Genomic DNA, 27,418 nt, shown 5'->3' on the forward strand with positions numbered 1-27,418 from the left:
ATCTGGCAACAGCCTCCTATTCCAGCACCAGTTCCACGTGCTCAAAGTTTGGCATCATTTGTCGAAATTTAGAATCAATCCAAATGAGCTAGTAAATGCAAAGTGTTAAGACCAATGGGATAGGCTTTTTAAGTGCATACTGCTTCAGTGACGAAACTCCATCAAATGGAACCACCTGGTCACCTATTGAATCAAGAATCATTCAATAAAAAAGGTTATCTTAGTTAGGGGTAGAGCCACAACTAATTTACGCAACCTTTTACAACATACTAAGCGCCAATTACGACTTATCACACCAATAAAAAAAGGAACTAATGAATTATTAAAACGATTAGTTCTGCAGTGCACTGGTTCAAGCTTGTTCTTGTGGTGTGTGTTTCGGCTGACTGCAGAGGCGAGGGGTAGCAGGGAACGGCGTTTATCAAACAGTTCGTGCTAACGAACTGTAAGTAAGGAGCGACCCGGCTCAATGGTAACCGAAACTCTAAAAAATGGAATTTTGATACCAATAGATACATCAAAAGAATCAGATTTTAATTCTGATATCAAATATATAAGTTTGATCAAGTTTAATCTTACCCATCAAAAGTTACGCGCCTGAGAATATTTGGCTGATTTTCGAAAAAAGGGGGAAAGACCCCCTAAAAGTTATAGAACCTTAATGACAATCACACCATCATATTCAGCGTATCAGAGAACCCTACTGTAGAGGTTTCAAGCTCCTATCTACAAAAATGTGGAATTTTCCATTTTTTGCCAGAAGAAAGATCACGGATGCGTGTTTATTTGTTTTTTTTGTTGTTGTTGTTTTGTTTTTTTTTTTTGGAACGGAAATTAAAAGTTCTAGTGCCCTTTTTAAGTGACCAAAGAAAATGGAGGGCAACTAGGCCCCCTTCCACGCTCATTTTTTTCCCAAAGTCACCCGATCAAAATTTTGAGATAGCCATTTTGTTCAGTTTTTTTCTGGTAGTGGGGGGTGACTGGGTCGGGGGTTATATGGGAGGATCTTGTCATGAAGGAAGTTTTCATGGGGGAAGGGGCATGGCTATGACGGGGGCGCCGGATTTCCCATCAATATTTAAAACAAAAATCAGAAATTAAATATAAAAAAACAAGTTTTTCAACTGAAAGTAAGGAGCAACATCAAAACTTAAAACGAACAAAAAATATTAGCTATATGATTGGGTTCACCTTCTAGTCAATGCCTCGCTCTTTAAGCCCAAGATTTTTTAGTACTTTCATAAGAGCTATTTATTCTAATTAACGGCCTATTTGATTAGGGGGTCATTTTTAAAGAATTGGAACAAAATTCGAACTTTAGCTTAAAGAGCAAGGTATTGACTAGGGTTACGTAAGTTAATTTATAAATTACGTCAGAACCAAATTAAGAGACAGCCATTTATCAAAAGAAAAGTAAAATTTTTATGCAAATTTTGTTTACTTATTCAATGACGGTGAGCCAAAATAAAAGCTGCATTAACTAAAAAACGATCAGAAATTAAATAAAAAAACAAGTTTTTTAAACTGAAACTAAGGAGCGGCATTAAAACTTAAAACGAACAGAAATTATTCCGTATATAAAGGGACTGTCCCCTCTTCAAGGCCTCGCTCTTTACGCAAAAGTTTGACTCTGTCTCACAACTTTTTTTTTAAACAATAAAAAACTTTAGCGTAAAGAGCGAAACGCTGAGGAGGGGACAGCCCCTTTCATATACGGAATAATTTTTGTTCGTTTTAAGTTTTAATGTCGCTCCTTACTTTCAGTTTAAAAAACTTGTTTTTTTTATTTAATCACTCAAAAGCACGGAGTGTCCAAACTTACACATCATATGGTACCTGTGTTTTTTAAGGGTCGGGATTCATAGAGCTGCAAGGGCAGATTCGCAAGTGACATACTTGGTTCCTAGGAGGATTTTATTTTTTGCAAAGTTTCAATTTCGTCGTTGAAGTACTCTACATTATTCACTTGTGATCACCAAACTGGACATGTGTATTCAAGCAAAGGGCGTACATAAGGTGTACCCAAGCATTAATTGCTTTACAGCAGTTTTTATACCTGGTAAGGAGCAAACAAACTTTTATAAAGACCCTAATCAGTGGTCTAACTTTACAAAGCCTATTAGCTTGTCTCTTAATAGATCATTACGAACAAGTTTGTAGTTGGCTCTGATGGTAAAAAACGATCCCTTGGCATGATCTGAAAAATTGTACTAACACAATATTCAGCAGACCAGTACCTTCTGAGCCACGGAAATTACACATTTCCCATTAAGATAATTATACCAAAGAATATTTGATCAGTTGATCAAAGGGTTGATACAAAACGTCCAGTTGGTTATATGAATAATGTTTTAATTCACTCGAATGCAATCTGCCGGAGTATTTCAGTGGTCGCCACTGGGTATAAGCCAAACCCTACTTCTGATCTTTCTCGACTCCTGCTTCGTTCAAGCCATACACTTCACAGACTCCGATTTCATGGCCTCAGGTATCAGTCCACTCCTGAATCGCAGCATGCATACAAAAATTCACATATAAATTAGAAGTCCGGGATATTCCCAAACATTACTAAGAACATTTAGATATCCCAGCCATATCTTCGACACCAAGGTCCAAATAGAAATGGAACCAAATATTAGGATAAAATAAAAGGGTTCAAATTGTAATGCCATGTGCAACTCATAGTTTTTCTTTCGTTTTAATAAATTAGCGCAGAATAAATTTTAATAAATTAATTAACAAACATAATTAACGTTTTAATAAATTAACACGAGCAGTGGCATATATACTTGGTAGGAGCCGGTTGTCCACGTGGACATCCTTACAAAGTTGTATGTAAACCTACCGTTTGGTTTACCTTTTGCTATCAACAAATTAACAAAACACTAATAGTCTATTTTTTAAATGTAGCAGGCGACAGATCAGAGTCAAATGCAACGTGTCTTTAACCTGTTTAAGTTCTGGTGACTATTTTCTAAGTGACAGGGCATAATAATTTTTGGATCTAACAATTTAATAAATAATTCAACAAAAATCACTTACAGAAAAAGAAAATTCTTATAATCTTGAGGCACAAATGCGATCTGCCCCATCTGAATTGTCAGTTTCTCTTTGGGCATAATAGCTTAAAAAATAAATAAAAATAAACTGTGAGATAAAAAAAACTAACAGTAACTCTAAGCCGTATATGCAACCTGCTCCGTTTGAATTTGTATCACCTCTTGAAAGACATCAGTCTCTTTGAAAATAATAGCTTAATAAAAAAAATAGATTAAGTCATGAAAAAAAAAGAGAAATTAGCGATCCCTTGAACACATATGCAATCTTCCCCATGCGAGTTTTCATTTACTTTAGAAAAATCTCAGCGTCTATGTCTATAATAGCTTACTAATTTGATAAATCACACTATGTTGAAATAAAAGAAGCAAAAATGAACAAACCCCGAGTCACAAATGCAATCCTCTCCATCTGAATTTTCCTCTTGTTTAGAAAGATTTGAGTCAGCGTCATCTACTTTACTCCCAACCGAATAATTTTTACCATCTATATCAGAGTGACCATTGTTCCCGTTGCGACTATCAATTTCATAGGAAACACTCCGGTTATGAAAACTAAATGGATCAAGATTACCATCGATGTCATCATCAGAGAAGTCATCATTTTCATCAGTATTTGATGGTTCTAGTGGAGCCATCGGGTCAATAATATATTCTTCGTATCCTTCTTCTGTGCTGGAATCATTTGATGGGGCAGATGGCACTAGTGTTTCAATGGAAGAAGACACTGGACGGATGCTTTTTAAGTGCCGCCGAATAGCCTAAAATAATATTTTGGAATTACTTCTAACTAAAATAAGCTGGTCATTAACATGAATTGTAAATTAAAATAAAAATTTTGACATATTAGAGGCCAATTAAAATAGAACGATAATTAAAACAAAACGGTTTGATCATTGAAATCTCTTATATTCAACCAACCACATCAGACATTACTTGATACCCCCCCCCCCACCCTCCCTCTCTGATAATATCAAATTTTTACAATATAATCCGTCTTTTCTTGTATTTTTTGTACAGTTTACCTGTTTTGACTTAATGTCATTTTTTTCTTTTACTTTATATTCAATCTACGATGCAAGAAAAGTCCTTAACCTGGACTTTTTAAAATACTTTATTTTTATTTCTTTTAACTTTTAGTTTTTGCTTTGTATTGAGCCAATGATTCAAGACGCAATTTTCCCAAGAAATATTGAGATAATTCTTAGCACATTTGTAACACTAACAACTGAGATTAAAACATAAAGATATAAAAATGGGTAAAAACCTATAACTAAAATATGTGGGTTTTATTATTTTACTTTGTTAAACTTTTTACCCGTTCTTATAAATTTCTATGTCCATTTCATTTACAGAAGCCCATTCCTTGCATATCACAAGGCACATCATCCAATACATTAATAGCCTTCACTTGCTTACCCCAAAAAATATTTTGAAAAGTAAAAATGCAGGACGTTTTCGTTAACCATCCTTTTCATCGATTGTACTTCGTCATACTGAAAAACAACATTCCAGAAAAATGATTAGAGAAAAGGCAACCAGTTTCCGTGTGTCCATACCTTCTTAAAATCTAAATGTTTTCTATTCAATCCTCTTATCCTTCCCCCTCCAAAGTTCTATTTCCCAAAATTTCCCCAACCTCCACCAGAAACAAATCCGATTGATATCATACATTCCATTTACATGTTTAGTGCACAGGAAGGTGGAGACAGTAAAAAGGTATTTGGAGCTTAAAACGCTTAAAGGGAGCAAAAAAATAGAAAGCTGAGAAAAATTAAAGAACTTAACTCTGATATTTCGCTGAGGTGCAAAGGTATGTGTAAAATACTAACAGAAGAAAAATATATGAATTCAGTTTAAAAAAAAAAAACTCTTGATAAAACTCCAGCAGATCTATGAGACGAATGAAGTTGAATATTTATTGATAAGGTAGTATATTAAGAACAAGAAACCAAAAATCAATAAAGAGGTGCCTTTCAAAACTTGAATTTCATCTTCGTCTTTCGTTTTTATTTTTATTTTTAGGATAAATTACTTTTTTTTCTTTTTTTTCTGTTTCTTTTAGTAAAAAAATAATAAATTAATTTTTGTGCCACCCACAGGACAGAACAGCTTCCAGGAGCTAACTGAGAGATATGGTATATCAGTTAAAGTTATACAGGTACAACGGGGAAATGCAGCAATATTTTGCTAAGAAGAATCAAATTCTCGAAATAAAAATTAAAAAATAAAAATTGTGCTAAATTTTTGAATGGCAGGACCTTTAACTCCCATGAGCGCACTCGGAATCCCGGACTTGTGCGTATGTGGAGGTCACCCTGTTGGCACCTCTATCCACCAAACTCAAAGCCTTCTCACAGTTTACATATTTTCACAAATATCTACCTCCTATTCCTCAAATGTTACCGAGAAGCTCTGTTTTAACAGTGTATAGTAGACCCAGAAATTACAGTTTCAAAATTCGTGAAAAATACCAAAAGAAAACAGAGGCATCCACAATTTAGTGTTCTTTTTTATTTTTAATTGAGTTGTGTTTTTTTCTCGTATTAGGCTATACTTACGTCTTGACATCGTTATTTCGTAAATGTAAATGTTTGTTTTTCATTTTTTTTGTCTTTTTTCCGTATTACACTATCAATTTTTATAGATTGGGCTTTCAAATAAATAAATTACCCAATAGGTCTTTGGACATCGCAAAACTTCGGTATTGTATCTGCTTATCAAAATAAATGAAAATGTTTATAAAACATACGAAGATACTTAGGCGAATGCCATTTTTGAAAATAAATTAAACACATCAACATACAATAGAATAGAATTTATTTGCGCTAAATAAACATTACAAACAAACAATATCATGTATGTGAGTGCAATCCTTCCATGACCTCATTTCAAGTTCCCAGCTTTAGCCGCAAGTTCTCAGTTCCCAGTTCCCAGCTATTTCAACTTCCCAGCTTTAGCCGCAAATCAATGCTTTGGTTGCTGGCATTCCTTTCTGACCCTTTGTTCAAAGCCAACAAAGGACCTTTCTATCTCGCTTTCTCTTAAAAGTGCTACTCTGTATGCAATGATCCTAAGTGAGGCTTTCCATTGAGGACGCACGGATTATTATGTAGTAGATATTTCCTTTATTTAATCCATATAAGCAAACATATTTTTGTATAGAACTTTCGAAGGCTCGATACTCTAAAAATACCAGTCAGCCCCAGTTACCACAGTACAATGGCGATAAGACTCCCATGTAGACAAAAAATTTGAGATCCAACTACTCACTGAAAACTATATGTGCTTGTTTATCGTATTCTAATCGAAGGAGTCTCCACTAAGTTCCTACGACCATCAACTCCATACGAAGTTGCTGGTGGAAAAAATTAAATACGTGGAGTCACATCACTCTTCACTAAGCAGCCCCAAACGGCGGCACTCCAAAAATCATTCCTTTGTCTGTGTTGGTAGAGTGGATGGATATCTGCTTGGCAATATAGGGTCTGGGTCTCATCCCAGCTGCCGCAGGGCCAACGCAAGGACCTCTGTCGTCAAGAAGCGTTGGTAATCCATAGGCTAGATGCCAGTCAGCCCCAAAAATTTATTGGAATAGCTTAGTTTTTTACTCTGTTTATATTGGTATATAAGTTTGTTTTTTATTTAGAACGGGCTCTAATTTGTTGAAAAATGATAGTTTTTAGTTGTTATTTTCAAATATTGTCGATGTTTGTTGGTTTTGTTTCAGTAGTTGAAAATTTTAAAGGAATGCCGACAAGCATCCCTCGAAAGAGGCCATTCCCATCATTGCCTATCCGATGTGAGCTGGGTTGCTTTGAAAAGAAACCCCCCTCATTTTATGGGTAAATAGAACTGGGTAAACTTGGTAAAAAAAATTGATTTTGAACCTAACAGTAGTGGTTCCACTACCCCCAAATTTCTCTGGGTTTTTCGAATCTCCAAAAATGAAAATTAGGTTCTCCAAAATCTCCCCACAAATTAACATGAACGAAAATAAGCACTTTGTAAAGGCTAGATTAAGTTTGGTACGACTTCTGGAGGTGCAACAACCAGAGGTTTGGTCTTCTAACCAGATATTACTGCAAACCAGAGGTTTGTAAAGAAACACAATACTGCTACCCACGGAAAAAAGATTTACATGTTACTGCTATAAATTACTGCTACTGCCCTCTGGAGGTACAGCAACCGGAGGTTTAGTCTCCAAACCAAAGATTTTATTGATAAATTTTTTTCTATCCATTTACTAAAAAGGAATCTTAAATTTCATTTAGTTCAGGATTATTTTTAATTAAGTGTCTTTTTAATATGATTAAGTTATTTGTTTGGATTGTTGTTCTAAGTGAATGTGGGCCTCTCGGCTATCTTTTAGTATGAATTTATATTTAATAATATTGATATATTTATTTTTTTTTATATATTTATATTTATATTTGGATCCTGGACTAGCTGCTACTTTCATATTATTGTTGTATTATTGTATCTTTGCCGTCGTAATTATCTTTGTATTGTAGCGTAAAAATTTTTATTGTATCTTTGTCTAGGCCTAGTTTTTCGAGCTTGTCTCCCCATGGGCCTATATCAATTATATACATGTATATGTTAATAATAAAATGATTGAACTTGAACTTGAACTACAGTAAACCGGAGTTTTGTAAAAAGACACATTACTGCTACCCACGGAAAAGCGATTTTCCTAGCTTGTAAAGGCGGGGAGGGGGTCAAAACCTCCTGTTAAGGGCGTTAGGGCATGAACACCTGATTTGCTGTTTCATAATTTGCACTCCTTGCCATTTAAGCCCTCTTTGGGCAAAAATTGATGTTGTGAGGCACAAAATGGCACAAAAGGACACTAATTCATGAAGCGACTTCTCTTGTTGCTTAAAAAGGGTACTAGGTAACAGTGGTTTACTTCAAATGAACCCTCTCCCAATATTCCATGACCACTGGCTGACAGAATTACTATGGGGGGGGGGAGAGACATATCAGTGCTATTCATGCAAAGCAGTAATTTTCCTTGTTGTTCAAGGTATAGAAACTTCCCGGGGACATTCTGGGGAGCCCAATTTTCAATTGGGGACATTCAAGGAAACACCAAAAATAATGGAGAGCAGAGCAACTGCTAAATACTGTAAAAACAAAAGAGCAATACCATTTGACTCCCTGTTCGACACTATAGTCAAAACACAATATTCACAATGTCAGGATATAGCCCTCAGCATATACACAAAGTTTGTTGATGTTTCTGGTTTGTACTATTTTATTGTACTTATTACTAATTAGCCGTTGTTTCACCAGGCCGATTAAAAAAAAAAGCACCCACACAAAATCAGTAAATTCTTGTATATAATCTAACTAGGGCTATATCCAGGGATAAGGGAGGGATTAAATTGCCATATTTACGCCTATTATATTTGAAAGAATTCTAATTACCGAATCAAATGGCATAATGAACACCTGGAGGGGGGAAGGCGGTATTTTCTGGAATCTTAGATTTTGACAAACCCTAGATTTTGATGGATCGACACACCACTGTCTGTGAAATCTCCTCAATTTCAGTGTAGATATTAGAAAGTTAGTTTTTTTTTTGAAAATCTTGGAGTTCTTGCGTGTTTTTAATAGTAATTCGTAAAAAAATATATATACACTTCAAAGAAGTCAAGTAATCTTAATGAAATCACACCATCAGATTCAGCATATCAGAGAACCCTACTGTACAGGTTTCAGGCTTCTATATACAATGATGTGAAATTTTGCCAGGTTGTGTGTTTATTTGTTCGTTTTGTTGTTGCTTTATTTCTCAGGGGTGATCGTATCAAACCAGTGATCCTAGAAGCCCAGGAGAGGGCTAATTTGATCGGAAATCGGAAGCTATAGTGTTAAGTGAATAAAAAGATTGGAGGGCAACTAGCCCCCCCTCCTACAACCCTTTATCCCAAAAGACCAAATGTGATCGAAATTTTGAGATAGCCATTTGATTCAACACAGTTGAAAGGTCCGATAATTATCACTTTGGGTATGACATGATCCCAGTTTCAAGGGAAAGGGGTGGAAGATGCACAATTTGCCCATCATTCACATATAGCATTTGTTATTGGGAAATATAAGGAATTGATTTGGTGGTATTTTCTGCGGGAGATATTTCACGGGGAGAGCTTTCTGTTGGGAAGAAGGTCTCCAGGGAATTCTCTACGAACAATGTGTCTAAACAAATCATTGTGTCTAGTCTTTCTTTAGGACTCTAGAGCGTAAAGAACAAAGGTTGAGGAAGGGATAGCCCTTATGTATAGAATAATTGCTGTTAATTTTAAGTTTTAATGTTGCTCCTTACTTTCAGTTGAAAAAACTTTTTTTTTATTTATTCAATCTTGGTCAAATCTCAGGAATGGACCAAGACTCTCCGGGGCCATCCTGATTTATCACGTTTTATGGATTTCTAAATCTATTTATTCGATTACAAAGCCCTGATACGGCTTAAAATCCTGCTGAAGTAGTAGGAATTGCATTTTTTTTAAACAATAGCCAATGAAACAGAGACAGAAAACACATAATAAAGATAAACCATTTTCGTCAGAATTTGGATAGGTAATAGACGTTTCATGTGTGCAATCTTCTAAGCCTATAAATACGTTGGGGTCACAACCACAATGACGTTATAGTAAATGTGAACATGAGGCGAGTCTGGTAGGCAATAGGAATGGCTAGATCCGACAAATACGTGAAACGCTATGTCAATCGTAAAACACCGTGGAATCCGTAAAACTTCATCCTCTATGTGTCAGTGTGTTATGGTGCACTTACCCGATAACAATATGCATCTTAGAAATTTAGGCACAATTATGGTGAGCGATATGCTACAAAGAATAACTTCTATGGAATATCGAGAAATCTAGAAAAAGCTTTTTGGCTGTTATTAATGAACAATTATTTAGGAGTTTTTGCCACGTCTTCAAGATAAGAAATAGACAATTTTGAAGTGAAGGGTCAAGGAATGACCGCAGATGAATTTATATGGGCTAGTATCGTAAAATGGACTATGGATGCGTCAGAATTGCTCTCCCCATAACCTTAGAAAAAAGAAGATATGCAATGATGATTGACGTCATATATAGCCAAAGATTAGAGAGAAATACTGCGTGTAACGACGGTAGAGCCTGCAGAGTCACACCACTGATTCCCACCCCAAACCGAAGGATTTTCTACACCAGGACTCAAACCTCCGTCCCTAAGGGAAATTCAGTGTGGTCTACGAAAAAACAAGTTTGTTATTGAACTCGTGAGCTCTTTTGCTTATTCCTCGAAGTGCTTGCGGATTCTCTCGTGTCGCATCCTCGCTACGTAATAGATCCAAGAAAAAGCTAAGATCGAGCAAAGAACAGAGAGAGAATTATTACTGATTGATAAAGAAAAATGACTTTCTAGTGTAAAATAGTAGCCCAGAACGTTGAAATGAATTTCAAGAACAATTTGAATAAAAATAAACGTGATCATAATCAGGGTTTGGAGATGTGGCTTCAAAATCCCTTCAAATCCCGACGTTTTGATCAATTTTTCACCTTTGTCTTTCATTCAGTCATATTGAATTTGTAGACCTGTTGGGTTTTCACTTGTTAATTTTACTTTGAAGTACTTCTTTTAAATGGTTGGAAATGCGGGTTGGAGGACTGGGGCACAGGCAGAGATAACAGAGATCATAACGGCTAGCAGCTGTATCTTTTGCACTCAAATAATTTAACTTAATTTGAAGTTTTTCATATTGCTAAATCTTTTTAAATTATTATTTAGGATGTGCAAGTTGGCAACCATGGATTGAGGGCACAATAATTTGGTCTTGTCAAATTATATAGTCTTACTGCTCTGTATCCGGCTCTAGGCTCTATGTAGCTCGAATGACGTCATGTTGCCAAGTAAAAATGATGGTGAAAAGAAACATATATGACGTCATTCATAGCATATATTGCCTCGGCACAGAAACAGAGTAGTTAGTATTTGTTAGAAAGCATAAGCGAGTACTGTGTTAAAAAAGTTCCAAAAATGGAGTGTTTTATGTTTGAGACATGTATACCGACATGGACTGAGACATTTGAGGACATGGATACAACACCATGTAATTTGACCTATAGTAACCTAGTTAATAATGAAAAGGTGAATCCAAAAAGGATGGATGAGGAAAAGGATATAACATTATGCAATTTGGGCAGAAATAATAACAAGACCAGGCATTGTAACTTCGGGGCAAAGAATCAGAAAAATGTGAATGCTGGAAATATAAATCAAGAAATGGACATATTACCATCTAATTTGACCAGCTATAATAACGTGACCAGGCATAGTAACTCCCGGGCTAACAATAACAAAAATGTGAATTCCAGAAAGATAAATGAAAACATGGATGTAGCACCATGTGATTTTACCAGGCATAGCAACCAGACCACGTATAGTAACCCTCAGGCCAACATTTCAAACAAGGATGGCCCAGAACATGGTGGCCCAGAATCTAACACTCAGCAGAAGCTCAATTACCGCAAACAAGGTCAAGGACCAGCAAAAGTACTTCCGGTAGAAAAACCACCAACAGCACAATCTGCAAATAAACGCTGTAGATATGGTTCAAAATGTTATAGGAACCAATGTGCATTTATTCATTAGACCAGTAAATTTGATGTTATGCCAAGTTAGAATGTTATGCCAGTTAGCTTTCTTAGAATGTATTTAAACTATGTGTGTCCAAATTGTCAAAAGGGTATCTATGCAATTTCCAGGAAAACCTCAGAGTATTATGTTGGAATTTCCAATATTGTACAAAGGGCATATCTGCGATACCTCAGGAAGGGCTAAGAGTATTCAGTTTAAACTGTCTGGGTATCTTGAATGGAATATTGAACTACATCAAAATACTCTATATGGATGCATGGCTGCCCAAAGTTAAGGCGACATCTCAGGAAAGGTTAAGGCAAACGTTAAAAATTTAGCGAAAGTTAAAATGTTAAGGAACGTTAAAAATTTAGCGAATCGAAATCAGTGCAATATATATATAAAGTCTTTCTAGACGCGATCAGCATTCTAAGCGGGTGACTTTGGATTTACCCTGCCCGCCCCCCCCCCAAACTCATTTCTTCGCCACCTCAGAAATTGTAAAATATTTTGGATACAGTTTTACAATACACAACAAATAATTAGAAGACAATTGAGTTTTCATTAAAGAAGGATAGATTTTTAATGTTTTACACGAAACATTTGTTATTTAAATTATATAAGTTATGTAACCGATGATAACTGTAAAGAAAGCGGGAAATCCGAATTAATCCGGGTTTATTCGTTGAATTGAAATATGGCAAATTGCAAAAAAAAAAATTATGAATATTAGCTAGTTAGCGGCGAAACGGCATTTTTTGCTTTATGTAAAATGAGTTAGTAGCAACTCGGCTTTTCTCTCCCAAAACCCAGTAACTGCAGTTTTAAGTTTCGAAAAAAATCACAAAATACTTTGTTTTTCGTTTTTGAAACAAGTAGACCCAGGACTTGGTTAGTATGTTTTCCAAAGAACGTTTTCTTATCGTCTTTTCCCTATCTGTGTTAGGAAATTGGGATGAGCGCAAAAGATTTAGTGCATTTAAGACTATTAAAGCGAAACAGAAAAAAGACATTGAGTTTTAAAACTGAGATCAAAAAAGATAATTCGTAAAGCCAAAATAGTAAGCATATAACATGAATTGGCCACAATTAGGGAAAAAAAGCATATATTCCTCTTGGGTGTTTTGCCCTCCATCCCATAGATTCTAAAAATCCCTTTTTATTGGGATGCTCACAGAAAAGTACCTTTTTTTGTATTTGCATTGAAATAATTGAAAAGAAATTGTCCTTCCTTAGACTTTCAAAAACACATTCCCCCCATTTCCCGTGAAATGACGCCCCTCAGTATGTTCAGTGACATTGGGTTAACCTAGTATCACCAAAGCAAATATTTTCAAAGACTCAGCGCTAAAACATTCAGTTTCAGCCTTTCAGTCAGTATGTCTGACTGAAATATGTCTTTCAGTCAGACATATTTGAATTTGTAGACCTGTTGGGTTTTCACTTGTTAATTTGACTTTGAAGTACTTCTTTTTAAATGGTTGGAAATACGGGAAAGAGGACTAGAGGATTGGGCCACAGGCAGAGATAACAGGTATCATAACGGCTAGCAGCTGTATCTTTTGCACTCAAATAATTTAATTTCATTTGAAGTTTTTTTTATTTTGCTAAAACTTTTTCTATTATTATTTCGTAAGAGATGCTAAAAAGAGCGAGTTTAGGTAAAAATTGGCAAAACGAGTGATTTTCCAGTCCTTCGAGGGAAAAAGTGCAATGATTTAAAAAAGAGTGCAAAAAACAAGAAAGTGTGCAAGTTGGCAACCCTGGATTGAGGGCACAATAATTTAGTCTTGTCAAATTACATAGTCTTACTGCTCTGTATCCGCCTCTAGGCTCTATGTAGCTCGAATGACGTCATGTTGCCAGGTAAAAATGATGGTGAAAAGAAACATATATGACGTCATTCATAGCAAATATTGCCTTGGCGCAGAAACAGAGTAGTTAGTATTTGTTAGAAAGCATAAGCGAGTACTGTGTTAAAAAAGTTCCAAAAATGGAGTGTTTTATGTTTGAGACATGTATTCAGACATGAATTGAGACATTTGAAGACATGGATACAACACCATGTAATTTGACCTATAGTAACCTAGTTAATAATGAAAAGGTGAATCCAAAAAGGCTAGATGAAGAAATGGATATAACATTATGCAATTTGGGCAGGTATAATAACAAGACCAGGCATTGTAACTTCCGGGCCAAGAATAAGAAAAATGTGAATGCTGGAAATATAAATGAAGAAATGGATATATCACCATTTAATTTGACCAGGTATAATAACCTGACCAGGTATAGTAACTCCCGGGCTAACAATAACAAAAATGTGAATTCCAGAAAGATAAATGAAAACATGGATGTAGCACCATGTGATTTTACCAGGCATAGCAACCAGACCACGTATAGTAACCCTCAGGCCAACATTTCAAACAAGGATGGCCCAGAAGATGGTGGCCCAGAATCTAACACTCAGCAGAAGCTCAATTACCGCAAAAAAGGTCAAGGACCAGCAAAAGTACTCCCGGTAGAAAAACCACCAACAGCACAATCTGCAAATAAACGCTGTAGATATGGTTCAAAATGTTATAAGAACCAATGTGCATTTATTCATTAGACCAGTAAATTTGATGTTATGCTAAGTGAGAATGTGTTTATGCCAATAAATTTAATGTTATGCCAAGTTAGACTGATGTGCCAGTTAGTAGTCTTAGAATGTATTTAAACTATGTGTGTCCAAATTGTCAAAAGGGTATCTATGCAATTCCCAGGAAAAGCTCAGAGTAGCATGTTGGAATTTCCAATATTGTACAAAGGGCATATCTGCGATACCTCAGGAAGGGCTAAGAGTATTCAGTTTAAACTGTCTGAGCATGTTGAATGGGACATTGAACTAAATCAAAATACTCTATATGGATACAAGGCTGCCCAAAGTTTAGGCGACATCTCAGGAAAGGTTAAGGCAAATGAGTTGAAACTTTCAGGGGCTGTGGAGGGAGATGGTTGATTAATATTAGTTTATATCCCAGGTTGTAACATGATGGGAGTTAGAATTCCTACAGTCCTACAGAACCCCAAAGATTATGCAGATTTGTGACGCACACGTTTGAAAATTTTTAACCGCACCCATTTCTGTTCTAAGCCCTAAATTTATTCCTGAAATTTTAATTGGTATAAGCCAAGAACTGGAACTTATTTTAACTGCAGTTTCACTATAGTTTACCCCAACCCGCACCACCCCCCCCCCTTAATGCGCAAATATACAGTCCAAATTATATATTTCCCATGTGTTTTGTCGTTTCTTGACTCCTTCAGTGTTGATTCAATTTACTAGTACATGGGTGGAAACAAGATTGATGCATGGTAAAATGCATGGGAAATATATAATTTGGCTATACATTTGCATATTGGCGGTGGGGGGTAATTATAGTGGACCTTCAGTCAAAATGTGATAACTACAATTATTCTACATATTATGAAGTAAGAATTGTCTTATTGACATATTTCCTTCTCAACAAACCCAATTATAGGCTTATGCTTTTTCACTCACCTAACACAACTACTTCCATGATAGGAAGAAGCCTCTCATATAGGACTTTACCCATAGAGTCAGATTTTTTGCCCCAAGAGTCTAGGGCCTAGGCTAGGGTCTTTGGCAAACTTTTCTCTTATAATACGTCTTGTAACTTATATAAGTTTGGTTACCGTTTCAATAAGAGCAGCTTGGCGCAGCGGAAGCGCGCTGGGCCCATAACCCAGAGGTCGGTGGATCGAAACCACTAGCTGCTAACTTTTTTTTTCTTTTTTTATCCCAATCAAGTATCTACAGACAAGTTGGAAATAATGAGGAAAATTAATTAAGAAAACAAAATTATATTGGAAGAAGAAAATGAAACGAAAGAGTCAAGACATTGTATGACTCGACAACATAGAATGGAACTTTATACACTGAAACACACTGGACTTGAGGTTAATCAAATTCAGTACAAAAAATGTGTAATTGTAATTAAAAAACAAAAGCTGACTTGAAAAATTAGCAAAATTGGATAATTTTTCAATTTGAATTTATCAATACAAAAAGGGAGAAAATAAACATGGAAAATTATACCTATTCAATATAATATATAGCGCTCAGAATCACATGCTGAAATGTGCACAGGACTTTATGTTGAAGCGGGGGTGGGGCTTGAAGACACTAAAAGTTTATGCGTGAAAAACATTGAGAATTATAGGGATGCATACAAATAAAAATCGCAATATTCCATGGGAAATAAGGTAATATTTATTTTCAAAAGAGTATCTCAAGCTCTAATAGAGCCAAATTTGGTTCTACTTGAATTCCAGGAGCGTCGTTTGGGGGTGGCAAGGGGGGTCAGCTGCCCCCCCCCCCAATAATGTGGAGAAAAAAAATATTATACATCCCATGCCCTTTGACTATCCAGATATGGACCCCTCTCCCCCCCCCAATAAAAATGTTGGAGATTCGCCCCTGTTGAATTCGGCTCTGTTTTCTAATAGACCTGAATTCGGCTCTATTAGATAAACCAGACACAATCAGATGTATCTTCCTTTTAAGTCAATTGAATTTAAAAAGCTCCATTACATGAATTTATAGCATACACTCCATAAACCTCGGTCTGTATCCTGGGAATCATGGAACGTTAAAAATTTAGTGAATCGAAATCAGTGCAACAAATGTATAACGTCTTTCTAGACGCGATCAGTATTCTAAGTGGGTGAATTTGGATTTACCAGGCCAGCCGCCCCCCCACATCCCTTCTTCACCACCTCAGAAATTGTAAAATGTTGTGGATACAATATTACACTACACAACAAATAATTAGAAGACAATTGAGTTTTCATTAAAGAAGGATAGACTTTTAATGTTTTACACGAAACATTTGTTATTTAAATTATACAAGTTATGTAACCGGTGATAATTGTAAAGAAAGCAGGAAATCCGAATTAATCCGGGTTGATTCCCTGAATTGAAATATGGCAAATTGCAAAAAAATAATTTTACGAATACTAGTTAGTTCGCAGCGAAACAGCATTTTTTTTTGCTTTATGTAAAATTAGTTAGTGGCAACTCGGCTTTTTTCTCCCAAAACCCAGTACCTGCAGTTTTAAGTTTCGAAAAAATCACAAAATAGTTTGTTTTTCGTCTTTGAAACAAGTAGACCCAGGACTTGGTTAGTATGTTTTCCAAAGAACGTTTTCTTAATGTCTTTTCCCTATCTGTCTTCGGAAATTGGGATGAGCGTAAAAGATTTAGTGCATTTAAGACTATTAAAGCGAAACAGAGAAAAGACATTGAGTTTTAAAACTGAGATCAAAAAAAAAATTCGTAAAGCTAAAATAGTAAGCATATAACATGAATTGGCCACAATTAGGGAAAAGAGGCATATATTCCTCTTGGGTGTTTTGCCCTACATCCCATAGATTTTAAAAATCCCTTTTTATTGGGATGCTCACAGAAAAGTACCTTTTTTTGTATTTGCATTGAAATAATTGAAAAGAAATTGTCCCTCCTTAGATTTTCAAAACACATCCCCCCCCATTTCCCGTGAACTGACGTCACTGAGTATGTTAAGTGGCATTGGGATTCAGCGCTAAAGCATTCAGTTTTGTCGATTTAAACCCTCAAACACACATCAGTCAGCGTCTTAAAGACCATGAAAAATGTTGTGAGGCGTAGACCATGCAGAAGAAATTTTGTAAGGTTAAGGCATCAATAAGAATATTACGTGAGAATACTAAAAGTACTGCTAACAAGAATTCATCATAGCACCAAGCTGCCTGAGATCACAACAGCTGCGTATCACCCAATATGTTCATAGCTTCATTCTTTAGTCCCTTCCCTCCCATGAAGTTCTGATTCCCTTTAAACAATTTCTTATGAACCTGTCTCCCCTTTCAGAGACGTCCTACTTTTGAGATGGCCAATAAACGCTACTTTTGCAAAATGTGACTTCATCTGCAAAACGTGACATAAACATCTTACGAGCTAGATAGACGTACTATTTTCATTCAGCTTTTCGAAAGCTTTTGTGAGCTGTTTTTCAAACAGTTTGTAGTAACAAACTGAAAGAAGAGACTCGGTCCAATAGCAACCGAAACTCTACAAAGAAAGAATTTTGATAACAATAGACACGTCAAAAGAATCAGCTTTTCAAGCTGATTCAAAATATATAAGATTCATTAAGTTTAAGGAAACCCATAAAAAGCTACGAGCCTGAGAAAATTAGCCTGATTTTCAAAAAAGGGGGAGGGGGAACATCCTCCAAAAGGCATGGAATATTACTGAAAATTGTACAATTAGATTTAGCATATCAGAGAACCCTCCTGTAGAGGATGCAAGCTACCATCTCCGAAAATGTTGAATTTTGTATTTACGTATTTTTTTTCTTTATTCTTCCCAGGGATGACCGTATCGAAACAAAGGTCCTAAAAGGTCGGAAGTTGGCTCATTAAAACGGAAATTAAAAGTTCTAGTGTCCTTTTTAAGTGACCCACAACATTGAAGGACATCTAGCCCCCTACCATGCCCTTCTTTTCCCTGAAGTCATCCGATCAAAATTTTTAGATAGCCATTTTGTTTAGCATAGTCAAAAGACCAAATAACTGTGCCTTTTGGGATGACATGACCCCTCCCCTACAACTCCCAGAGGAAGGGCTGCAAGTTATGACTTTTCCTTTCGGAGGGAAGTTTCTGGGGTGAAATTTCCAGGGCACATTTCACACGAAGGGAATTTAACGAAATTCATATACGAAATCGTTTTATTTGTCTTACTCTCTCGTCAGCGGCTCCGTTTTACATGTGGAGATGTACCGGGGGAAATGTCCGGGGAAATTTTCAGCGAAGTTGGAATTCTTTGGGGTACTTTTCCGTGGGGAAAAATTATCAGAGGGAGAAATTCTCCATGGGAAAATTATCAGTAGGAGAAAATCTCCATGGGAAAATGTTCCGAGGGGAAAACTTTCCATGGGGGGGGGGGATGGAATTTCTGGGACAAAACGAAAAAAATCATAAAGAAGAGAAAACGAGGATAATAACATCCAGTGAAAAATAGTAGAAAACTATGCAAATATTTCGGTTGAGACCTTCGCTCAACCGTCTTCAGTGCAGAATAAAATAATAAAAACTACAGATGAAAGTCCACAGGGCAATATAAAAAAACCTAAAACAAACACTAAAATTAAAAGAAGGCCCTTTCCAAGTAACGACGAAAGGGTAACTGAAGAAAAAATACGATAATGAATAGCATTTCAAACGTTCATTGTATGCAAAATGAAAGTTTTTTTTTTTACAGGCTAATCGCTTACCAGGCCTGGTATTATCGGAGATCCTTTTAGGTTGCAAAATATGATTTTATGGACAGATATAAAAATGATCAAAATTAGTCAGTTCATTATAAATAAGGCTTAGATAAGTTTATCCAGTATCTCTTTTAAGGAAGACCTTTTGGTGGATAGGCTTTTTGATTTGACAACCAAAGATAAAACTAACCCTCTTTTAACACAAAGAGGGTGGTTGGAAGAAAAATAAAATGCTAATACCTATTGTTACGTGTAGGTTTTCTATAAATAAAAAACTCAAGGCTAAGAGACTTATTGAGTACTAAAATGTCTCGAAAAGACAGCTTATGATTATCTTCTAGTTCTAAGGTGAATTAAAGATTAGAATATAGAGTGTTAAGATGGTTTAAGAAGAAAGTTAAGTGACGCCTCTCCATGATCCCACGCAGAAATAATGTCATCTACAAACCAACCCTTGATACTGTGTTTCAGAGGAAAGTTTTCAATGCAGAGGTTTCAATAAATTCCATATAAAAAGTAGCCAAAACAGGTGAAAGGGTAGTACCCATTGGTAGTCCCATAATTTGGATGAAATATGGTTATTGTATCGACAATATCAGGAAGAACTATTATACAGGCGGACAAGGCGCATAATAGTTTCGATATCTAATGTTTGATTAAAAAGATGTCTAATATTTTGTTTAAAAATACATCTCTTTAAAATGGAAATGTGTTTTCCTCCTTAAAAAAAGAATAAAATAAAGACATTTTTTTCCTTTTTGTGGACCTCCGTTCTTCCAATATTTGAGTTTGAACTAATCTTGTTATTAAAAGTTTGACTATGGATGATTCAATGACCCAAAAGAGACATCCTTGGGCAAATGTCGCCTCATCCTTTTCTTCCTCAATTTGTTTTTCAAGGATTTCCAATCAATATTTAAGTTAACATTACTGTAAATAAATAAATTCATTTCACGAACTTTCGGGCTCATAAACGCAGTCAAAAACAAAATAAGTTTTTAACATGAGATCCAAGCCCTGCCAAAAAGTGCATACTTAACATAAAAAGATAAGTTAAGACATACCATGGGCGACTAATTTATTTAAAGCGAAATAGCCAAAATTCTGAATGTTGGAACATAACTTTTCATGAAACTTTTACTTATGATCATTTAGACTTTTCAATCTTGAGCCATTCGATGAGACTTGAACTTGGAGCAAAGCTCTTGTAGCGATTTTTAATCTTCTTAAAGCACTGCCTTCTTCTTCTTCAATAAGCCAAGCTCTATCTGAAGTTCTTGCTCCTGCTTCCTTTGTCTGATTTCTGATGGAGGATGATTTTAAGCCAAAAAATAAAGCGTGAGTCATCTTTTTCTTCTGTACAGATTACTTCAAAGGGTTAGTTTTTTCTTTTTTTTACTGAGGATGAATTAGCGGAAATCTTTGCCGAAACTCAAAATATCTGCCTTGTCTTTTCGTTTTATTTACTGGCTAAGCCCCCCCCCCCTGGTTTTGTCTTTTCCTTCCTTTTTTTATTCTTCACTTTTTGTTGAAAATCATATGTCAAAACAATCTATCAAATACACATCTTAAAGTTGTATATTTCTAACTGTATGCTTATCAGAGAGATACTCAAGATTATTCAAGTTCAACTCAAAGATTTGTGTACCTGATATAACTCTATGCATTTTATATTGAAACAAAACGAATATTTTATTGTAGTGTAGATTATGTTTTACACAAGGGATTTTTTAAAGAAAGAGGGGATGGGAAGAAGGTTCAAAAATTAATAAAATGCATTGTAGACCACTATCTTTGGATTTTTAAGGAGTAGGAGGGCCTTCGGACCAATCTAAATTGGAAGCCATCCTCCCCTAAGATAGGGTGCCTATATATTTTTGTAAAATCCTGCTCTCAGAAAATGCAGCTTTTTATATTATGGGGGCACCTCTTCATTCAGGAAACCCGTATTGGCTTGACCGTTTGATTCAGCTTACCACCTCATACACAATCTTTTCTAGATCCTAGAAAAGATTAGAAAAAAAAATTAGAAAAAGAATGAATACCTGCATTTCCTCAAGCTGCTTTTTGAGAATTGAAATCTGTCGCTCAATGCTTTCCTTGCTTTCACGCAATTGTTTTTCATCTTGATAAATCTCACTTTTACAGGTGATACTTCGACCAGCGACCATTTGACAGGTGTCAAATACAGACACAGATGGCACTGTAACCGCCTTTGAACTTGTATTGTAAGCCTGAAAGTGGAGTTAAACACCCTTTTAAAAATTATAATCAAACTTACAACAGGATTAGCTAACATACAGGAAAAGATGAAGCCTAAACCAGAGTTTGGTCTGACCTCCCTAAAAAACATGGATATTATGACCTCAAAATTCATTTTTGACATTCCAGGCTTCGACCTATACGTTCAAATTACTGTAATTATCATGTGAGAATCTGATACGTTTTATTCAGTTGCATGCTTTTATAGTTTATCGGCTTTTTTTAGGTTTTGAGACATTTTTTCAAAGATAGGATCAAAGGGGCTGCAGGACACAGAAGAATTTTCTACGGCACGGCAGCGTGCTGTGCAGCGTCAGAGTGCATTTAAAATTTTAAGAATGCTCGTATGATATTGTAGTGGCAACACGCAAAAGGCCAACTTGAGCACCTTTAAGGTACCACTGACTGAAAGAGCGGCTAATATCATGCAGCATGTTAAGATAACCTCTAAGGCACCACTTGACTTTGTGCCACCTCTCAGGCACCACTGACTGAAAGAACAGTTAATATCATGCAGTATGTTAAGATAACAACTTTCTTTGCTTCCACGCAGTTGTCTATCATCTTGATAAACTTCACTTTTACCGATGATACGTTAACCAATGACCATCGCATACGTGTAAATTACGTAACAAGATGATACTCTAACCACCAATACACTTAAGCCATTAGCCTAAAAATTTAATTGACGTTCTTATAAATTACCAAGAAAAGTGAAAATTAAAACTGATTGTTCTAACTGATTAAGTGAAAACTCATTTAACCACACATGCTTTAAACAAAAATCCAAAATTATATTTTTAACAAAAAGACCCTTCATATGCAGTTATGCAGTTTTTCGTAGCGGGCGGTAAATTCAAACAAACAAAAATGAGGCAGAAAAGTGAGCAAAAAATGAGCTAAAAACACATCGCAACACAGATTAAGGAGGTGCACCATTCCTTTGGAGATGTGGCTTTCTTTGGGAATTATCAAATTGTAAATGTTTGAATTTTTATGGACGAGCAGCTTTGTCAAATTTAACTAATTATTTTTGTTCATTTATTTTCACGGTTCAATGAAGCACTTGAAACCCTGAGGCCAGGCTTGGATTCCAGTTGTCGCTGGTTATTTCGTTTGGGACGGGGGGTCAATAGTGTGACCCTTTAAGCTCAGCCAGAGTCGACCCAGCTCTGAATGGGTACCTGGAAAAATCTAGGGGGGGGGGAACACGGGAAGCGTCTCATGATTTGCCCTCAACCAAGCATTGCACTCCAGACCGAAGGCATTGAATGGCATTGGTCAGCATGCGAATTTTTTTTTTCTTTTTTTTTTTTTTTCTTTTTTTTTAACGTAGCAATACTAACAAAAATGTACTACTGCCTTATTAACAACATAATTTTTAAATAACCAATAGAAATTCCCTAGAAAATCGTGGTTTTAAAGAATGAATAGTATAAGTATTAAGTATAAAGTATGAAGATGAAAAACAAAATTTGTATTTTGATGTACTCGGTACTATAAATGTTGCTTTGATTAACTGTAGCAGAACTACAGATCCAGAACGAAATGATTTTGAGTGGGAAGATCCATTATCATTTCAAATGCAGATTATCTTATAACATTCTCTTATTCAGGCCTAACATATTAGAAACACATCCCAAAGAGACAGGTATTATAATTCTACAACAGCTACCCAGAGGGGTCAAATAAAAGGGTCATGATCTGCGACGGCATGGACGTGGTAAGATATACAAGTTAAAATTTGGTAATACAATTTTTAATTTAGCCTAAAAATTTAGAATACCATCTAAATATTGAATTATCTCAAAAGGATATTAGAAATGCAACTTTCGAACAATACCGCTATTTCACCTGTTCGCAAAGGGTAATGGCAGAACGCCGCGGGGGGGGGGAATAGTAGTCACCCAAAATGGTACATACCAAACTTGGGTCTCCTTAGATTACCTGTATATGCTTCTCTATATTTGTTAGCCTTATACTTGCGATTTTCATAACATCCAAGTAATGTGATCCAGAAATGTGACCTCTTTGAATCACGATTACAAAAAAGCTGCAAGCCATTCACTTCTCTGCCAATATTTTATATTGGAAGATACGAATATTTTGTGTAGTTTTACCAATACACATTGAGAAAGGGCTCCTCTTGTGAACCTTCTGGACCCCCCCCCCCCATCTAACTTGTATTAGGGTTTTCTAATCAGCGCATAACGTTGGCCATTGTACAAGCTCCCTGTTTAAGGAAAAACTCTTTGAGCAAACTCACTTAACGTGATGACAAAATGTTTTGAGTAAGTCTTGGTGATTTGTTTCTCTATTTTTAGGTAAGTGAAAAGTGCAAAAAGATTAGGGCGATAAAATATCGATCATACATTACAGAAATTTGTAAAAAAGAATAGCATTTTTAGAGATTTTTAAGTCCTAAGAGATACTTGGAATAAGGGATAGAAGGAAAAAGAACCTTTTCATGCACCAATCATCCCACTTATAATTAATTGCATTATTTGAAACCGTCTAAACACTAGCAATACTAAACCTCTCATTAGAAAAAAATGATCTTTTCACTCTAATTTAGACCTTTTTCTTTTTTGTGTTGTGTGTGGTGGCAGGGATTTGAGTACAAAAAAGATTATGATTTAAGCCCATTTTGACGGCCCTTAGCATATTTTTCACAAAACTTATCTAAAAAGGGCTAGTGGAAAAAGATCCAGGCAATCATCCCCTCACCCTACTTCAACGTCTCATCCCCCCACCCTACTTCAACGTCTGTGGTCAGTTACGCACCGAAATGAATTTTGAAAGTAGACAAATTATATGACTTACTTCAAGCGACGAAATCTCTTCGTTTAGTCCTTCTAGGATAAGATCAACTTGATCAAGTTCGTCTTCGGCAACAATATCACTAACTGGCTTGTCTTCAACAGGTGAAAAAAAGGGATCCGTGCCAAACAAACTGCGCTTATTTCTTTTCATCTTCAAAAATCGGGGTTTATATTCACTTATGTCTAAAATAAAAACACCATTAGGAAAGCCTTTTCAAGCACGTAAGCAGGTAAGAGAGACGTCTTTAGGCCTGAGCCCCCCCCCCCCGAAAAAAAATAAATCTTATGTTGTTTACGTAAAGGGTAATTACGTAAGCGAGGAGATAGAGAAGATGAATCATGTTCTATTTTGTGTCTTCGACATCCAGATAGGTCGTGAATTTCTATTATATATTTAGTTATTTCATTTTTATTTGTCTATTTTATTAATATTTTTGGGGATGGAGGGAGGGGTAAGGATGGCTGGGAGTGATTATGAATGTAGGCTTTTGAAAAGCGTGATGATTACCCATACAACATGGGCGTAATTTGCTATAGTACAGGGAGGGGAGTGGCAACTGCCCCTCCCAGGCCTCAGTATGTCCCCCCAGACGCAAGTTTGCCGCCCCCCCCACCAGCTGAAACTTAGTTTCTTCAAAAATCTTGTCAAAACTAAGATACGCCTGTATAATTCAAGCATCCAAAGAAACGGGTCAGTTTTATTTTCTATATCTTTGCCTTTAGGTACTATTTGGCTCATTTTTGAGTCTTCACTGTCATTTTCACTTGATTTGGGAAAATTGGCTTCACTTTGGCAGTCCCCCTCCCCCAGGATTTTTGACGAAAATTACGCCGCTTCGGGTTTTTTGTTAAAGTTTTTCTTCTCTTTTACGATATCTCCGATAATTTCTTTTTTTATGACACAGTTCATCGCACCAAGCTGCTAAAAACTTAGGGTCTGATATGCCACTAGTAACTAGTCAACTATTTACCTAGGTTTTTTCCCAAGAGTTGGGTCTGTTGAATTTCCTTTCAAAGGAATAACACATGGGTTTTCAGGGATAAACATTCCAAATAGAGTTGCAACGTCTTACGAAGCTATTCTTCAAGCAATCATATTTTCTATTAAATTCACCAATGAATTTGTGTTTTTTTTCTAAGTTGCGGTCCTTTCCCACAAATCAAAATCCTGTGCGCTAGCGTAATTCCTTGTAACATTTCTTATGAAAAATATCCAATCGGATCAAATTTAAGGAGTGCACGCAACATGTCATTGAGATTCTGCAACTCGACCGCATCTGCAAAATATCCACAACGGCTAAGAATATTTAACTGAAACTTTCAGGGCATGCTGAGGGGACTGTTAAACAAATCAAAAGACTTCATGCACATCCATGTTTAAATACAGCTTGAATAAAAATTGAATCTTAAAACAAACATAAATCACGACCAATAAATAAATGAAACCCGAAACGGACAGGAATTACATTATATAATAAAGTCAAACTTAAAACGAACAGGAATTACCACAAACAGAAATAGGCTTAACGTTCTTATCCTTCCAAAGGCCGAAGAAGAAAAAAAATATATATATATATATATATATATATATATATATATATATATATATATATATATATATATATATATATATATATATATATATATATATATATATATATCATGGGCATTTTCTCTTTTATAAAGTAAATAAATCCGAAATTGCTGAGACATACAGGAATAAATATATTAAATTGTCAATATACATTCATTAGTACTTGATAGTAATCTTAGCTACTATGGTGATTTTCTTCCTTTTTGTTGATATTGTGACAAATAAAAAGACACGGCTTCAAATGAAAATGGTATTCAGTAAAGCGCAAATCTGTGTTACTTTTGATTTTCTATGTGCGAGATATCGTTTTTGTTAATCTTAACTGAATCAACAAGAGTTCTATAATGTTGGAACTCTTTTACTATTCGTTTTATTTTTAGTTTTCTCATTTTATCGTAAATTGAATTTTATCTAATTTCTCGGCTTGCTGAAGATGGAAAAAAGAGGACGAATTTTATCTTTTTTCTAATTTTTCCTTTCGCTGAGGACAGCTACTATATATACAGCTGAAGAATGCAATTGAATTTCTTTTGTAATTCACTGTCTTAAAAATTTCCTCATTACATTAATATTGGATAACACATGGTATGCCATTCATTTTATACCAGATAAATGTCCCTTTTCCTCTTGTATATAAACTTCAGGCAGCCAAGCTTTAAATTTATAATTCTTTAACCTTAAATATTACCTTATAGCAATATATAGATCATTCTATTCTTTTTTTATCTGGTTTTCTTCCAATTCTGAAGCCTAAAAATCTGAAATCCATCCGGACTTATTATTTTAAATTTTCTCGGTACCTTTTGTGCCTCCCTCCGTGGTTCCAGAACCGGCATCAAATATCGCGATTCGGCCTCCCTGATCTACGGGAAAAAGTGACTGTGCTTGCGAGAAAGCTGTCGTCATCTGCAAGTCTTCATGCGCACCATAATTTACATCGTTTTATGTAAATAATTGTTAAGTGTGCGAGTTTGCTTTTTTTTTATGTTGTTTTTTTATTTTTGTTCTTGATGTACTCCACTTCTTTGTGTTCATAGTGGGTAATAAATAAATTATAATTATTATTTATAGCCGAGCTTTAAATTTATAAATTTTTCAAGCTTAAATATTACCTTATAGCAATATATAGCCAAGCTTTAAATTTACAAATTTTTCAAGTTTAAATATTGCCTTATAGCAATATATAGCCAATCTTTAAATTTACAAATTTTTCAAGCTTAAATATTGCCCTATAGCGATATATAGCCAAACTTTAAATTTACAAATTTTTCAAGCTTAAATATTACCTTATAGCAATATATAACCAAGCTTTAAATTTACAAATTTGTCAAGCTTAAATATTGCCCTATAGCAATATATAGCCAAGCTTTAAATTTAAAAATTTTCCAAGCTTAAATATTGCCCTATAGCAATATATAGCCAAGCTTTAAATTTACAAATTTTACAAGCTTAAATATTGCCCTATAGCAATATATAGTCAAGCTTTAAATTTACAAATTTTTCAAGCTTAAGTATTGCCCTATAGTAATATATAGCCAAGCTTAAAATTTATAAATTTTTCAAGCTTAAATATTGCCCTATAGCGATATATAGCCTAACTTTAAATTTATAAATTTTTCAAGCTTAAGTATTGCCCTATAGCAATATATAGCCAAGCTTTAAATTTATAAATTTTTCAAGCTTAAATATTGCCCTATAGCGATATATAGCCAAACTTTAAATTTACAAATTTTCCCAGC

At 35.3% G+C, this 27,418-nt stretch overlaps 1 protein-coding gene and 1 non-coding gene across 2 annotated transcripts in view; one reads left to right on the forward strand and one right to left on the reverse strand.

Moving 5' to 3' along the window:
• Positions 1–27,418, reverse strand: part of LOC148948356 (putative extracellular sulfatase Sulf-1 homolog) — a 327,273-nt gene that overhangs the window by 188,921 nt on the left and 110,934 nt on the right. Inside the window, exons 7-9 of the mRNA XM_089094900.1 lie at positions 24,087–24,268; positions 21,047–21,235; positions 3,441–3,817 (exon numbers count right to left, since the gene is read on the reverse strand). Coding sequence (XP_088951026.1) covers positions 3,441–3,817; positions 21,047–21,235; positions 24,087–24,268 — 748 coding nt within the window. The remainder of the gene's footprint in view (positions 1–3,440; positions 3,818–21,046; positions 21,236–24,086; positions 24,269–27,418) is intronic.
• Positions 15,399–15,470, forward strand: TRNAM-CAU (transfer RNA methionine (anticodon CAU)). Its single transcript has one exon. It is a non-coding gene; the product is annotated as a tRNA-Met (tRNA).

The sequence above is a fragment of the Artemia sp. Qi Xiang Cuo genome, chromosome 9 (assembly GCF_049724085.1).
Source record: "Artemia sp. Qi Xiang Cuo chromosome 9, ASM4972408v1, whole genome shotgun sequence".
In the NCBI taxonomy this organism is placed as follows: Eukaryota; Metazoa; Arthropoda; class Branchiopoda; order Anostraca; family Artemiidae; genus Artemia; species Artemia sp. Qi Xiang Cuo.